Source organism: Pleuronectes platessa, chromosome 7 (assembly GCF_947347685.1).
Source record: "Pleuronectes platessa chromosome 7, fPlePla1.1, whole genome shotgun sequence".
Taxonomy (NCBI): Eukaryota; Metazoa; Chordata; class Actinopteri; order Pleuronectiformes; family Pleuronectidae; genus Pleuronectes; species Pleuronectes platessa.
This window is the reverse complement of record NC_070632.1, coordinates 9,774,544-9,792,339: the sequence shown is the minus strand read 5'-3', so window position 1 is coordinate 9,792,339 and position 17,796 is coordinate 9,774,544. Positions and strand designations below refer to the sequence as shown.

At 39.5% G+C, this 17,796-nt stretch overlaps 1 protein-coding gene across 1 annotated transcript in view; it reads left to right on the top strand.

The window, feature by feature from the left end:
* shank3a (SH3 and multiple ankyrin repeat domains 3a) overlaps nucleotides 1-17,796 on the top strand; it is a 162,175-nt gene that overhangs the window by 107,984 nt on the left and 36,395 nt on the right. The window contains exon 15 of the mRNA XM_053427020.1: nucleotides 14,857-14,970. Within this exon, the coding sequence (XP_053282995.1) occupies nucleotides 14,857-14,970 (114 nt within the window). The remainder of the gene's footprint in view (nucleotides 1-14,856; nucleotides 14,971-17,796) is intronic.

The window sequence follows — 17,796 nt, the reverse complement described above, 5'->3', positions numbered from 1 at the left end:
CTGTGCCCTCGGGCTAACTCTGATGCGTGAAGTATGTTTATGATTCACTTTACCTGACACCCACACTTGCCTGAAACATGAAGTCACTTTTCCCCTCATGTCTGTCTTTCTGTTGATGACCTCACACCCTTGTTAATCACCAGCAAAACCAGAGGAGCATCTGTATGATGAGATAAGACTGGGTAAATCCTACTTAAATAACTGTCTTGTTTGTGGTTGTTTCTGTGTGAGAGAGATGTGTGTGGTAGTATCTATGCGTGCGTATCTTAGCATAACTGTTTATTATCCCTCCTGTTAGCAGATCCAACCGGTGGCCTGTTGAGGTGGGGAGTATTGTATGCCAGACAGGGAAAGATGTGTCACACTGTGTAGTTTAATGAACACCATTGATTTTGTTCTAATGGGAGACATACTGCAAGTTCCTGGTCAAATGTGTGTGTAGCCAAGCCTTTTTGTAAATATCAAATTATTAAAAATACAATTTTAAATTGAAAGAACAATTAAATTACCTCTTTTATCAGTTATGCATTAATTCATCTAATGCCCTTTAGTTGACATCCTGTGCAATGAGGACGATGAAGATTACACGAATGACGTTGATGATGATGATGAAGGTAAAATGATAACCTTCCTTTTTAGCTCTTGAAAGAAGGATGGCAAAGTGGTTAAAACAGTAAATCTTTAAGAGACCTAATTATTTATAATTCTGCTACCACAAGAAAATGATGTTAATGTTGCAGTCCTGTGTTCCCTCTAGTGATCTCAACCAATGATTTTCACAATATTGAGCAGTGAGAGGAAATAAAAAGAGCAACTGAGATAATGTGTAAGTGTAAGTAAGGCTTCAGTGCTTCTGCTTTGTCATCCTTCATATACACTTTGAACAGCATTGATAGATGTTCATAGCTTATAACCCCAGTATACTTTACCCAGAAGTAGATGGATCTTAAATGTTTTTTTTTGTGGTTTTAGTGAGTAGATAAATGTCCCAAGAGTCTTGTGTTTTATCCATTATGAAGTATTGCTTTTAAAAAAACTCCAAGGGTTCACTCTGTGATTGTCAGTCTATGGCTCTGCTGTCTGAGATCAATGGGCCTCATGCACCAACTGTTGTTGAGAAGAAATTTCTTCTTAAAACCCATGTACAGTTTTTACGAAGATTCTGACATTCACAGATGTTTTCTTATCTGGGATATGTTCATGTGTAAGAACAGAATCTACGCACACTGTTAATTCTGATCTGAGATGGCTCAGGAGATGCCACTGCACAGCACCCAGATCTGTGGATACAGTGCTCCCTGTGTCGAACAAGTGGACCTGAACCCGTATATTATTCAATTTTTTTTGTCTGAAAATTGCCCAGCATGTCCAGTCCCGGTGGTTACGGTCAGGCTCAGGTCGAGTATCCACAGATGCTCAGCTGAGGATTCACCTGCAGTGCTGAGTCTCCAATGATGTGCTGCTCTCATTCAGAAAACTCTGCACCTTCCTTTTCCCTTTCCCTCTCTCTTCTGTGTTTGACGACATTTACTTTTACTTAAAATCTAGGTCAAATTTTTTATTTTACTTCAATTATTCAGCTTTTTCCTGATACAGCTTTTCACTTAACATGCAGCTGCATTCCATGTATCGCTTATGTGGTATGTTATGTTCACCGCTAAACTAAGAAATATAAAAACTTTTTTTATCGTTTGAGTTCGGTGCTGTGCCGTCCTTAGGTTTTTGTTCAATCATTCCTGGCTTCTTAAAAGCTTTTTTCAGTTTCTGTAATTTCTGTGTGCCCACGGCTCTTCAGTCTCATGCCCTTATATGTTCATTTGCAGAGCCTTGATCTGGGCTAATTAGAAAATACTGACACTTGCTTTCAACTTACAAACACATGGTATTCATCAATATAAGAAGACAAATGCAGATAAATCTGTAGTTTTTCTTTGAAAACTTCTTAAGAAAAATTTGGGGAAATTCTAAAAAGATATTGAATAGTGAAAAAGGCCCAATGTCTCCAGACAGCCTTCGTCTAGACAAACAGCCCTGCTGTTAGCTATTTAGCAGCATCATCCACATCCAGCTCTTTAACCACACTTTAAGTTAAGTTTTTCCCTTGCCGCTCATCCACTGCCAATGGACCACACAACTATTATGCATTTGGTATTGTGGGGCATGTGTGTAGTAGTTTTTGTTACCTTTTTAGGACAATCTTTTGTATAAATGGTGATCTTGTCACAACCAATAGACCTAACGGGAACCTAAGCTCAGTCCTAATGAGGTCTTAGGTAAGGTTAAGTTAAGGTTTGGTTTAGGCATAAGCTGGTCACGGTAACAATTAGGGATAAGGTTTAGATTAGTCTGTTCCCTATGAGTGAAAGTCAATGCAGTGTCCTTACAAGGATAGCTGAATGGACTGTGTGTGTGGGAGATGATCACTTTGGTACACTCCATTAACAGGTCCACGGGGCCCACCCCCTTGCATCCCACTTTTTTCCCTGTGCTCTTTCTCTTCATTGATGTAATCTGATCTCATCATCTGGATGGACATCTTTTAAAAGGCCATTTATTGTCACCATGGTAACAAACAAGGACACACACCACTGTAACCTAACACATTTAGAGCCGCACACAGAAAACAACACATTCGCAGGTATAACCACAACACACAAAGGAACACAAACGCGTGTGTGTCCTGTGTCGACATGCTGCTCCCTCTCAAGGAGCTTTAACTGCATATTCAGGAAATTCTTCTCTTCAACAAGGTGACACATCTAAGAACATGCCTCCATAACAGTGTGTTATTACACACACACACACACACACACACACACACACACACATCCACCTTCTCCAAACGCCATTATAAATCTTGCAGACAGCCATGAAAATGAAACCAGAGCAAGTAACGTTGAGATTAGACATTCACAAACATGATTAATGGGGTTTGGCCGAACCCAGTGTGTGCAGAATATTAACGCTGCTATGGGCACTGGAGGATACCTGGACCAGCTATACCGATACAAACACACATAACGTACATATACTGGGTTTTAATGGATTATTTCAGGTCTATCTTTACACAGACCTAGAAAGCAACTTGTAGTGCTGTTATGATCTCTGGGAACAGACACAATATAGCTCAGCCATTTACTAATATTGGTATACTAAATGTCTGAAAAGCTTTCTGTTCAAACCATTGTCTGAATGTATGCTTCTCCTCCTGTGCACAGTTTCTCTCTCACAATGGCTCCATATGTTCATTGATGTGTACGTGTGTTTTTGAACAAGGCCAAGCGCCAGTAGATTGTACAAATGAAACGGAGCACAATACATAATATTTTTCACTACAAGGTTTGCTTTTGTTAAGAAGAAAAAAGCTTATGCATGTGTTTGTTACCAAGCAACAGGTGCAAAGTGCAACTCAGCTCTGACTAGTTTGAAGACTGAAATAAAAAATTATTAAACTGTGCCTTTAAGTATAGAAACGTCCATTTGGTTCTCAGTAACAATATTTCTTTACCTGCATATTTTTGTCCATGATTATCAGAAAAGTCCCTTCATTTTCTCTGTTACTCTCTCTCCATCACTGTTAACTTCCCACAGTGAGCTTAGGAAGAATTAATTAGACATCCTGTCTGTCTGGTAGGAGCCTGAAGTGTTCCGTGTCTTTGTATAAATACGTGTTTCTTAGTATGTGCAAGTTAGAGCTGCTCTCTTATTGTTTAGTGTATGTGGTGCCTGCTTGTGTGCAAATGTGTGTATGTTGATGTCTGCCTGTGTGCTTTCTTTGTGTGTGTTTGTGCAGCACATTGTAAGTAATTGCCTCCCACAAGTTAGATAAACAGCATCCGTCAAGTATTCAACAACCAGCTGTCCTAATATCCAAGTCGCATATGGAAGAACTGTCTTCATCTCTCTCTCTCTCTCTCTCTCTCTCTCTCTCTCCCTCTCTTTTTCTTTATGTCTCTATCTCTCTTCTTCTCTCTCTTTCTGTCTTTCTTTAGATTATGTACACACACACACACAGACACACACAATATACATTTATATACAGATGCTTTTGTTAATTTATGCAGTCATTTCTATGCATCTTCCCATCATTTACACTTACACTTAATTGAGACATTTGTGTTAGTGGATTTTAAGCATTCAATTTGATTGCAGTATGATAGCAGTGAAAAGCATATCTATTATCATGATTGTGGTCATTTCAATCCACTTGAGTGTTTCTAAAACAAACCCCTGCTGATCTTTGGACGCGTGCTCTTTTGCATGTGGAAGCCATAGCTTCCTGTGTACAAGACTGCAGCAGTAGTGGCTCATCAAACTAATAATAACTGTGACAATGGCCATTCATAACTACTGTATTCTGTCAGATGATCACTTCTTCTGGTGCAAGATAATGTGAAAAGCAATGTTTGCGGTTATCTTTTGAGATGATTAAGTGAACCATGAGTCACATAATTCCTGTAATAACCAAGATTTCTATTTCTACACTTAGTTGTGTGATGTGTTCCCAAGATGGAAATATGAAATAATGATGGAAAACCTTTTAAACATATCTGTGAGCTATTTCCTAAAGCATATTAATGTAGTTTGTACAGAGAAATTATAATTTAGAAACTAAATGTTTTAAATATAGATGTGAAAAATGCAACCACAGGGAAAGTAAATGAAATGCATTACACTTCAAAAGCACTGTGTTCCCATGCACATCAGCCCACAGTTGAAAAGCCTGAGAGAACGCAATGATATTCAGCATCGTGTGTGTGACTGTGTGTTTGTGTGTGTCCCGGGATACCCAGGGGAAATTGCTATCACAGTGTAGAACCTGAGGCTAGTCAGTTATCGGCAGATTTCACTCATTGGTCATTCATAATGTGCCAAGCTCTGTGTGTGTGTTAACACAAATTTCTTCCTATGGTTGTGTGGACAAATTTGTGTTTGACATCATAGCTGTGAGGACTTTCACAACTTCAAAGGTTTGTTTGATGTGCATGATCTTTTCCAACAGCCAACATGATTGTGTGGAGAACCCTATGTGCTGAGCAAAACTCTCCCACTCCGTGGGAGCGGGGAGGCTGGTAGAAACAGCTGTTTGTACCGTGTGGAATGATTTCACTCTCTGTCTCGTAGCCTGTCCATTCACTTCGAATTATAGTGCCAAAACTTTCCGACGATCAATAATGAAAAGCAAGAAGGCTGAGGAAACCGACATGTTCTGTCTATCTGTGTGACTCACCAGATGTAGACTGTGGGTGTAAGCCTGCCATCGGGTGCCAATTCTAGGCGACGGTCTGTTTTCCCTGGCTTTCGGTTGGTTAAAAGCCTCTTGTTCCAGTAAACAATGAGCTTGCAACCTCTGTGCTAGATACCGACATGCTGAAAATTACAACTTTTTAGGAATAGTAATTGAGCATTACACGGTCGACATTCAGTTTGTCCTGCTTTTTGTGCCATTTTCTTTGACGAAATTAGGTAATTTAATGATAGTGCATGACTCTCTACATACAAATGTTCCACCAACCCAAGTTCCCCCTGACTCTGTTCTGCAGGAGTGCTATCTATGAAATCCCAGAACGTATTACCGAAGCCTTTTAATTATCCACTGCTGTATATTTATCATAAGTGTATTTTCCCTTCTGCTAACTAATGTGTAGAATTATATGTACAAGATCTCCAGTAAGTTTGATTTCTTTTAATTTTTACTTAACATGTGATAGGTTTACTCAGTTCAAACGCACACGTGTGCGTGCGTGTAAGGCTATTATTGATAATGGACAGGGTCACAAGCCTAAGGCAAGGACATTGATGTCACAGCTAACCTTGTAGCTGTCCAATCAGATTGGCAGCGGGATGTAAAGTTCCGCCCACACACCTAGCCCACCCCTGATGAACATACCACCTGTTCTCCTATTACACTCTTTATTTTTTCATTGTGCATTCCAAACATGGATGTGCCATGCAGGATTATCTCAAATTAAAACCCATGCTTGACTAACATACATCTAATTTACTGTGATGTAGCCTCACACAAAATGCTAATTACAAACACAGCAGAAACAGCAGTTGCAGCGTTAATCAGTTTATGAATAAACATGAACAGGAACACTGTTTCACAAACAGGAGCCGTTGACTGATGCAGATACATATTCAACAGTAACACTGATATTCTTTTGACTTACAATCAATCTCTCATGTACAATGTGACACACACTGTTTGAAGGTGAGGACAGAGCTGAACAGACTGAATGACTCCAGATGGTTGTTAGCAACAGGCATTTTCTGTCCTGCACAGGGACAACCTACTTTGCAGTCGGGGGTGTGAACATGCACGTGTAAAGGTCATGTCCTTTGTCGTTGGTGTCAGGAAGTGTAGCTTTTAACAAGTTTGGAAAAAGCTTGAGTCTCGACCTCGTCCAAATACAGGCAGAATCATGTTTGAAATTAAAAACAATAGTCAGGTATTTTTATAATAATATAGAATAAAGAATCTTGTGTGAATCAATCATAAATGATTGATTCACACAAGACTCTGATGAGCAAATATAAGGATTGTGTGATTAATGAGTCAACGAAAAACTTCCACTAATCAATTTACAATCAAAGGACAATCAATGGTTGGTCTACAGCTAATCAATCACCTGTCTGTGAGGAACAGCTCCAATATTGGCTCTTGTTCTTTGAGAGTCTGTGTACCAGGTAATAGTATAAGTTATCTTATATCATATCAGTGCATGATGATGTGCATGCGTGTTCATGCACATTTTATATTATATTTAATACAGTTTGCATCTATTTTCATGCATTATCTGTGATTTTGCCATGGAGTAAGAAAAGAAACTGGAGCCAAGGCAGAGTTTAAATATTGGGTTGCCTGTTTTATTTTTGTCTCCACCTAAGGATTGATACATACATATACAGAGATGCAATAAAAAGCAATGAAATGAAAGGATAATGTCATGTAGCTCCCCTGAGCCTAGAGAGAAGAGAAGAGGGATCCCTCTGAGTCAGCCTTGGAGTTTTCCTCTTCCTCCTCCTCCCCCCTCCCACTATCATTTACATCACTCCCACCCTCCTTGCTTTCTATTCTGTAGCTCTCTTCCTCTCCTCCCTCTTCTGACTCGACTGTCATTCACAAAAAAGCAGTTGTTAAAATATTTTTTTCTTAAATTCGACTATTCCATTTCTTTTACTCTCTCTCTCTCTCTCTCTCTCCCTCTCTCTCTCTCTCTCGCGAATACTGATGAGCCAGAGACTGCACCACTCCCTTGTCCTCTTACAGGCAGAAGAAGTCCTGGAAGGACGAACACACATCAAACCACAGCACATATTTGACTCAGAGCGGTGTGACTGTCCCTCTTCCTTCTTATTTATTGGCTCTCTACTTCATTCACTCTTCTATATTCTCTGGGGTCCACTCACCATTTTTCCACATCCCCTTCTGAATTATCAACCACCTCTGCTTCTATTCCATGTCCACCTCCATCTTTTTCATCAAAGTGGCAATATTTTGCCGATTTGCATTTTCTTAATTTGAATGTCAGAGTCTGATACCATATATTCCTTCAGAACAGTTGTACCATATGTCTGGAAAAACACTGTTTTTAGTTCTTGGCTTGCCTCCAGAAAGCGTCCTCCACTATCCGAAATTCATCTCCAATTATCAGGGAACAACAGAGTTGAAGATACCAAGACCGTTGCCATGGACCATCTTGGAAACGAGGTTGCCCTTTGTCACCAATTCTATTGTATTGCCATGGACAATGCTAGGTTGACGAGAGTGTCCGGTTTTGTGTCCCTGCTTTTTGCAGATGATCTGGTTCTATTAGCTTTAGCAGGCAGCAAGTGGTGAATGCAGTAGGAATGAGAGGCAGAGACCCCAAAGTTGAAGCTGTGTTTTTTTGCTATAAAAATGTGAATTGCAATCTCTGGGTTGAGATTGCTGCCTTAAGTAGTTTAAGTGTGTCAGGGTGTTTTCCACAAGTGAGGGGACAATCATCCGGGAGATGGATGGAGATTTATGCAGCATCAGCAGTAATGCAGGCTCTGTACCATACTGTTTTGGTAAAGAGGAAGCTGAGCCAGAAGGCAAAGTTTTCAATTTACCAGTAGATCTACGCTCCGGCCCTCAGTTGGTCATGAGCTTTGAGTAATGACAGTAGGAATGAGAATGTGGATAGATGCCAGTGAAATGAGCCATTTCTGTCGGGGGGCTGGGCTCAGCCATGCATATATTCTTTGATTCATATATTATAACTAATCATGAAAATAACTGCTGCTGAGCTGTAGTCACCCCCCTTTCTCTTCCTTGTGTGTGGATGTCGGGGGGGGGGGGGGGGGGGGGGCATGTTGTGTCCCACTTGTTTCATAAAGATGCAGCTCACTCGCTCTGTCTATGACACTGAATTGAACCAAGGTTTAATAAAGACTGCACAGATCTTAATCTAATAACAACTCTACTTTGGTTATTGGAATCCTCTCCACACATCTTCAAACACTTTGTTGCATGCTAATGCAGATACACTCACACGCCATATAGGCGGAGTAATATATTGTCTTCGTTCAGAAAAACCTGGAGTAAAGACCATCTTTCACATCATATTCCACTTTTTGTACATGGAATGCAAAAAGACATAAGATTTATTTAGAAGAAAGCACAACATTTAACAGAGAATAGTGAAATCCCCACAATGGAGCTGACCCAGAGGTCAGGACCACAGGTATAATCTGAAATAACCTGAATATTCATCTTTATAATGTTTAACTCCAGGCCTAATATACGCTAGCATCTCTAGACTATAGTGTTTAATTACTCATTGCACTAAAGAAACGCATAGGAAACCGAGAAGCAGAGCACTGGGTGTTGAGTGAACAGCAGGGAGCAGCAGCAGAATAGGGAATGTGTGTAGCTGAGGAACATATACAGTTGGATATGAAACTGCCCAAATTTATGTATGCCTGAAGACCACAGTTAAGTGGAGATGTAGAAAATGAAAAGGCGAGTGACATATTTTTTTTGAAAAGGCATTAAGAATTCAACGCAGCACCAAGAGAGAAAAGGGGAACATCTGAACATAATTTTACAATGAAGCAGCACACTTCCTTCAGCAGTTGAGAATTAATAGGCGAACTAAGTAGTCACCTCCACTACAGGATTTACTAATGGTACCATCAGAAGTGCACTGTGTTCCTGTGTTTTTTTTACAGCTAATCCACTGAGCAAAAGTCCTACCAGGGCATTTTATGGAAATCAAGCTGTATTTTGGTTTGGCAAGTCCTCCGTGGCTTCTCCGTTTGAATCAGTGTGAGTGCATCAGTGGCAGAACGCCATCAGCCTCTCTCAGCACAGTTGTACCTTTTATTTTCTGTTTCTGCAGAGAACAGGAGTGTGACGCACTGTTACCTGTGAAAAAATAACCTCAGGAACACCAAGCTGAAGATGATGAAGTCCAATACAACAGTCCTGCCATAAATCCTACCTTCATGAATGTTGTAATTCTGTTGAAAAGAGTTGTTAAGTCAACTGTATGATCATTTTGGAGGAATTTGCTGCTGAACTGCGATGTCTTATTTTGACACTTGCGTTTATTTTATCCACCATAATCAAATCCATAATGTTAGGCTAAACAATACACTACTGTGTAAAATGCAAAACTGTCTCTAATGTAAACATCCAGTCAAATCAACTCCTCCTAATTATAGTTTCACAAAAAGTAAACATTCTTCATGAAGGTATATAACTGCGGTTTTTGAGTGCATTAGGCTGGTGTACCTAATACAATAGAACAGGAGCATGTGAGTGTGTGTGTTTGAGCAATCACTCATTCATTCATGGAAGGTACCCTCATCTTGTTTCAGTGAGAAACAAAGACGGTGGGAGGGGGAAGAAGAAAAATGAATGACTCAGTTCAAAGCAGAGAGAAGCAAAATAAGAATTAAAATGAGCTGAATCGGCTGTCTCACTCACACACACACTCGAGCACAGATGCATTGAAGCTTGCAGGCAGGGTGTGTGAAGGGTATAAATAGTTCTGCATCCTCACTGATGCTATTTTTAAACCAGGAGTCGTGACTGACTTAACCAAGGGCAAAACTTAGGAGTACCACACACACACACACAAACACACTCGAAGAGGTGGAGAAAGAGAATAATAGTGTACCAGACTTTTCACCAAACAGCAGACTTCTTGGACAGTCATGAATAACTAGGCACTTGTTGAAGCCCAGCTCTCTTCCTGTGTCAGCTTGTGTCTCTTTAGTGGGCTCTCGTCTCTTTTTCATTGCTGAATGCAAGATGTTTTCCGTCACACTCTCTCCCTTTGTTCCATGTTCTATGTCTCTCTATTATGCTTTTCTCCTCTCTGGTTACAGTTTCATGCCTTTTTGTATGTTAGTTCTATATAGCCTGAGAATTTCCCTTTAATGGCCCAGTGGGATGATGTCTACTGGGGGAAACGTGCTGTGAATTTCTGTGAGGTCTTACAATAGAGTAGGTTAGACAGATCCAGAGACGATACAGGGTGTTGGTCTATGGTAAACCGGAGCAGTTCGGGTTTAATTGTTAAAGATAAAAATGTGTTTACATGTATGCGCAGATGTTGGTGGATATCAGTGTGCGGAAAATACAGAAACTGTCAACAATTACTAAAGGAGATGACAATTTATCGAGTATGCTCCTGCTTTCATACAAATGATAAACTGTTAAATGCATAAACAAAGATACAATGGTGTGTGTGTGTGTGCGTGTGTGTGTGTGTGTGTGTGTGTAAACACATGTAAACGTATGGTGTGCCTTTGTTTGCCTGTGGAGGTGATTATGAATCAGTGTGGTAGGTCTCTGCTTAGTGACTCAGTCGAAATAGGGCTGAATGTGCAGCAGAAATCAAATCTGGTGTCCAGCTGAGGTGTTGATTGCTTTATGTGGTGAACTGCTGTTTAGTCAAGCCCCAATAGATCTCATAGAGGGAACAGAGAGGGGGGAAATGCAGTTTATGGTTTTGCATTGAAGCAGCTCTTCTTAAAAACATTTTATCTCCATGATATGCATGAAATTGACTCCTGCCTACTGCAGATTAGTATATTTATTTTCCAAGCTGAAAGCTGTTCATCTCATCCTCCATATTTGTCCAGGGGGCATCAATGAAAGATATAACTGCATTCTTCATTTTGACCTCGTTCTTTGAGCTCATCATTTTTACCAAAACTCAGAAATGTAGTTTAAAAAATGTAAATGATTGAATAACCTTTCTGTGTCAATATCAAGTACTTGTACCTTACATTTTAACAGACCTTGCCTGTCCTTCTCAATCAGAATTCTACTCTTTTGAATCTAGAACACCTTCATCAGATACCAGGATCCAACTACATCAGAGGTTTGCAACCTTTTCCCTATCAAGGGTGAAATGCAGATTTTAAAATATACTTTATTGGCCAAACTCATTTATTGAGCTGCTTCTCCCTTGTGGGGCATCTGGTTTAAGCCAAAACAACTTTCTCAAACAAATCCTCATATTTGGGAGTGCCATTTGGACTATTGCTTGCTTGTAATTTCTGCCTCATCAAGTGAATCTTTGCAGTAATCCCATTTATAAAAAATGACTAGTGTCTTCGCTGATGAGAGAGAAAAGGTGAATATTCCTTGTTTTTTTCTCCTCAATATCCTGAGCCATATCACTTGTCCTTCTTCCTTTGAGAGAAACTAACACTTTAGAAAATGTTACTTTGTCGGGTGTTCGCAGCTCTCCAGACAGTAATTTCCTCACAAATTCTCCCTTTCAATGAGATTTCACATTCCCAACCATGAGGCTTCTGGTTCCTCATGAGACGTTACTGTTGCCACAAACTTTTCAACAACTTCTGAGACCTTTATTCCACTACAATCTATTACTGTAGCTGTCCACATGGCAGTGGTCCCAAAGTGGTCTTCTTGGAAAAAAGCATCATCATGGCGCACATATTGTAAATCCTCTTAAGTGCACAGACATGCACTGTTTGAGTTCCTTCCTGCCACTTGGCTCCTATGAGCCCACATCTGATTCAGCACAGGGACAGTTGTCATGCCAACACAGTGCTGGCAAGCACCAAAACAGAGTAGCAGTGTCAGGTATATAGACTACTCGTGCAGCAGGAGACTCACGGACATACTGCATGGGCATGCGTTTTTGCTGTGTAGACTATAATGGAGTGTGTGTGGCTGTTGTGTAGTTTGTGCCAGATATAAAGTAAAGCCAATAACTGTTAGAGTCGTAGTATTTGACCTTCACGAACAGATGTATTTTAATTATATGGTATAACTTAACGCTGTAATTTAGCCAAAATTTCAACCTTAGCTATTTTGATTGAGAACTTCTTAAGATTGTTGATGGAAGATGAAAATTAAGCGGAAGGATGTGGGTAGGGTCAGAAAAAACAGTTTGGTTTTAATCCAGATCCGGATTGGATCAATGAATTTCCTCTCACTTCCTCTTAAATGGCAAGATTTTTCCACATTTCTGGATTTAATTCATTGAGCTTGATTAAAAATGTCAGTATTTGTTTAGGAAAATGATAATTTGGTAATTTGGTGCTAATTTCTCTGGATCTAGTACATTTGAATGTGGTTCATAGGGGGAATGTTGGGTCTTTGTGGAGATATGAACTCCACTAGAGAGGATATTTGTATGAACATATGTACATGTATGTGGAATAACCTCAATAATGAACAAATGTGTTTTTTTGCTGTAATTTTTAGATACTCAATGGTCAGTTCTGTCCATTCTGTTGAATAATAGTGTCAGGGACCAGAAATTGATTAGACGTGAGGTGGGTGAGGGACGAGATCGAGGTGAGCCTGGCAGCTCAATCAGAGGTCTCACCTTTTCTTTCATTTCTGTCAATTGGAAAACAGAACAGAGCCCCTGACAGAGACAAAGAATGGGGGTGGATGCAATTACAGAGAAATCATTAAAAAAAACTGAGACGGAAAAGTTGTATATAGTAAAAAAAGACAATAATAAAAAAATAATGGGGGGAACAAGAAATTGAGGGCGTGTGTTCTCAGGAGACAGGCAGGGTAAAGTTGAGTTAAGCTGAGATCAGAGAGGGATCAGTTCACGTATCCTCTGTGTGCTGAGTGTCATGTTTTTTTTACTGCAGCGAGTCAATAAACCGTCGTACTCGCCTCTCAATCACCCCCCCCTCTCTAAGCTAGTGGACTATGTGTTCAGCCTGGCTGAGCTTTCTAGATGTTAGCTCGGTTTGCGAGTAAATATTGTGATTTTAACAATATGGGGCCAGCTAACTTTGATATTTAGTCAGTTGTTCTTTAGCAGTAAAGTGGGGCAACAATTTGGAAGGATGACTTATTTACTTGGGAAAGCCACTGGAAGGAAATGCTTTAAATAAGAATTATGCAAGACAGTAAATGTTTTACTTTAGTCCAACATTTAGGTTTTAATTATATAACATGCTAGGAGAGAAGAAGGCTGGACAAAATCGTGTGATCCTGTGAAGGGAAGGTTTTAGGGTTCATTTAAAAATGACTGATCACACAATGAAACTAGAGTCCATATCTCCAAGGCACAAGAGTCCCCTTGTTAAACAACATTTGAACATTTATTGGGTTCTTACCATGTACAGAGTAATTTTCTTTTAATCCTGCTAACAACAAACAAACAGTTGAAAACATAATCTCCAAGGCAGAGGTAAAGAAACACGCTCTGCTGCTATGGCCTGTTTCTATATGAGTGTCACTGAATAGGACGTAGACGGACTTAACTTTTAGGTGATGTAGGATATGGGGCAAAGAGCAGTAAGTCCCGGGCAAAACAATGTGTTCTACAGCGAGGAACCATGTGAATGGATGGTATTGTGTCACAAGATGAAGTCCAGCTGGTTGCTCCTCGTAGTCCTCCAGGTTACATCACTGTGACATTTCCCCATCCCAGAGTAGAATGTAGTTTGGAGGAAGTAGACGACATCATTTAGCAGGATGTCTGCTGGCTGCAACATCATACTGCCGTATCTTAGCAACCGGTTTAGAAGAGGGGCTCGCTCAAGCAAGGCTTCAGTTCCAGCTGGTGATATCTGAGGAGTGTGTGTTATTGTGTTGGTATAATAGTGTGAGCATGCTGGCTCAGTCCAGCAGGGAAGATCAATATCAACTCTACATTCATCTCCTTAATAAACTTAGAGGAAATGTGTCTTCCCCTCAGCCCTCATACAGGCAACGGTTGGGGGGGGTCATTATGTGTTTGGTTTGCACATCCTTTCGTCTAAACCTCTAGCCTGTTCTCTTGAGCACGATGTCTCTTGAACACCTCAAAATAATTTGTTCTCATCGAGTCACCGATTTTGGTGGTTGTAATGTTAATGATTGTTTCATTTTGCCAAAAAAAAACACTTTCTCTGCACTACATATATTATGTCTGGACAAACATGGCTGTTAACTGCAACTGGACCAGTTGGTGGAGGCAATACTTCTACTTGGTGTTTTTCATGATTTCCCTTCTCCCATTACTAAATTCTCTTGACTTTATATATATCTCTTCAAATTATTAAATAAAAGAAAGGTAAATTAGTTCCAGACCAATTTTACTGTATCAGTGAACTTTGTGTTTCTGTATTTAGAAAATTGAATCTTTCACTCTCCCTCACTCTTGTCACCCTCCCTCTCCCTGACTGCAAATTCCTCTTTATTTATGAACCTCGAACATAAAATCCTTAACACCTCCCTCTGCTACTTTAATGGCCCTTTGTCCTTTTTTGTCTTTTCTCTTTTGGATGCACAAGGTTGATCCAAAGGCTCACCTTGAAAGCGGCTAGGTTTATTTTATGATAACATTTGAGTGAATTAACTCCCTCTCATTCTTGTCCTCTGTCTGTCAGTGCTGAGTATCGGAGAAGGAGGTTTCTGGGAGGGCACGGTCAAAGGAAGGACAGGATGGTTTCCAGCAGACTGTGTGGAAGAAGTTCAGATGAGGCAGTTTGACCCTCGGCTGGGTAAGTAGTGTGTTGCATAGCTCTGTCCATGGTGCTGAAAAGCAAAGTTCCTAGTCCCGTAGGTTTGCCCATTGTATCACAATGTCTTATTATATGACAGAGAAACGTTAACACATTAAAACATTCATGTTTTTGTCTCAGGTGATGTAATGATAATTTCACTGTAAATATCTTAAAACCATTCCTTCAATAACGAATCACTTTCTGTACATTTATTGAGAAACATTAACTTTTTCTCCTTATTCTACCTTATTTTGCTGATCATTCTTACTTTTTTAATTTATATATATTTAATTTGTTCAAATTAACCAGCCATGTCATTGTCATTGACTGAAATTTGCTAAGTGAAGTAGCTCCCCCCCGCTGCTACCACCTGCTGCCATCAAAATTTAAATATTGATTTAAATGAGAAGTACAGATTAAATGATATGGGAATTTAATTGGGAATGGGAATGACAAGAACCGTGTTTTGCACACAACTCACCTCAGACCAATTGGATAAAGTTGCTTTGATTACACCAGTAAGAGAATACATGGATCAAGTTTTTCTATTTGAGGAGACTAATTATTTTATTTATGGTTACTGTTATTATTGAAGTAATTTACTTATTATAATAACTTACTCACTTTTTGATCTGCTAAACCCCCAAAAACCATTTTAATTGTTAAAATACCTAAAAGCACAATAAATCCTTATTTGATATATATATACATGACAACTTACTGTATATACTTAAAGTGTGCGTCCTCGACTCTATTTTGGGAGGCTTTAAATGTAACATTTAATATTGTGACGGCTCAGTGTATTCCTGTTTTAACAAGAATAGTCAAAGTAGTAAATGAATAGGTTGCCTAAACACTGCCTAAAACTGACCCCTAAATAATCACAAGTGACAGTCATTTACTGACAGTCCTTAGAGAATGGAGACTATACTTTCCTTCTTCAAAAGTTGACATTTGACTTGTTATGTTGACAACCAGCTGTTTCTAAATGGGACACTTAATTAGTGCCTAATCATATGCAGGCACACTGGAAAGGTCGAACAGTTTAGCTTTTGCTAAAAATATGTCAACAGGTTCAGCATCAAGGGACATATTTAGCAAATGTATTAGCGAACTGCTAGTAAAATGTCATATTAACATTTCATTATACGCTTTCACCTGCCTTGCTTCTATTCTCTTAAGAAAATCTAGAGACTTATACATATGACACAGTACAAGTTAGTGAGGAAGATTGCACAGTCAAATAGTTTAGTTTACCTTTATCATCAATATGTGATATGGGGAATTCAAGGATTATTTACATTTAATTTACTCTCCTGAAGTTCAACATCAGTTTGTTCTCTAACTCTGTGAAGAGCCGCCTGAGAATGAGCCTGAAGTTGAATTTCAGATGTTTAATGATAAGAAAGCAACCATGTAATAGTTTGCACTCTTAAGAAAAGGGAGCTACTTTTCCTTTGCCCAATAATTCACATAGAGTATTCACCGAAATGCAACGTGGCTTATTAAACATGATTATTTTCCTAATGAGAAATCAATACGTAATTTCAGTTGTAGATTAGTTGATGTATTTTGATTTTTCTTTTTTCAACCTTGAGAGAAAAAGGAAATAATCTCAACATTAATTTCTGCTGATGAAATGTGTTAGCTGATGTCATCTATCATTGGATCATTAAACACTACTTCACAACAGATCCCATATAGTCCTGCAACCAACCATCTAGTAAGCAAACAAATTAATACAACTTAAACAAATAAAAGAGTATAAACGCGGTAGTTTTGTTTAAAGATACTAAACATTTTAAGGATCTATTTTTGGTGAATTATCTTCCATATTACAAATGTTTGCTGACCATGATGAATCTTCCATCCATGCAGCTGCGACATCTTTGAATGAAACCCTGTGTAAACCAGTGGGAGTACATCAGATTAATGTGACCACATCCCCGTTTAGACTGTTGTTTAATTAGCAGATGGCACATTTCTTCGCTGTGGTCTCAGTTCACCAACATGTGCAGCACTCACACTGGATTTAAATTCAGTGCAGCATCAAATCAGCCATATTGAAAAACATCTGGTCATTGTGCAAAAAAGTTTGCTGAGATGGGAAATGTTCCAGCGAGCACATACAATATATCAGACATAGGACGAGGATACGTTTGTCATAAATATCTCTATGTTCCTTTTGTTTTTCTCATGCATCTCCTGAGAACTATTTCTGGAGCTATTGGGGCATTTTCCCTTTTTAAAGGGTCGTTGAGGGATTGAGGTTACCTCAGAGTACTTGTGAAGAGATGAGAAAGGCCAGAATCTTTAAATGCCCCATTTAAATGCATTGTGAGAAAAAGATAGGGGAAGGTGGGAAAGAAAGGGCCAGATAGTGAGGGAGACGGATGGTGGAGCATACTCTAAAGGACAGCAAAGTGGAGACGGCGGAGCGTGTCTTCCAGAGAGGTAGATAGAAATAGAGCGAGTGGAGGGAGATGGGCCTGATATTGGCTGCACTCACTCATAAATCCGGAAAAATTCCGAACCTCGTATCTGTTTCTCCAGAATAAAAAAAGCGTTGTGTGTCTCCTCTGTCCTGCATCTCCGACACAACGTGGTGTTGCTCAAATTTGATATTAAACTAGGATGTTGTAATCAACATACATTTGTTCTCACTTAGATCAAAGAGGCTCTCAGTTCACCATCCAGACCACCTGGCACCTTTACAGTGGGACCTTGTGTTGAGGTCCCACTTTATCATTTTACAGGTGGTTAGATATTTTCAAATCCAAAGTCCTGTTTTATTGTTTCACGTAATTGTTTCGGTAATTCAAT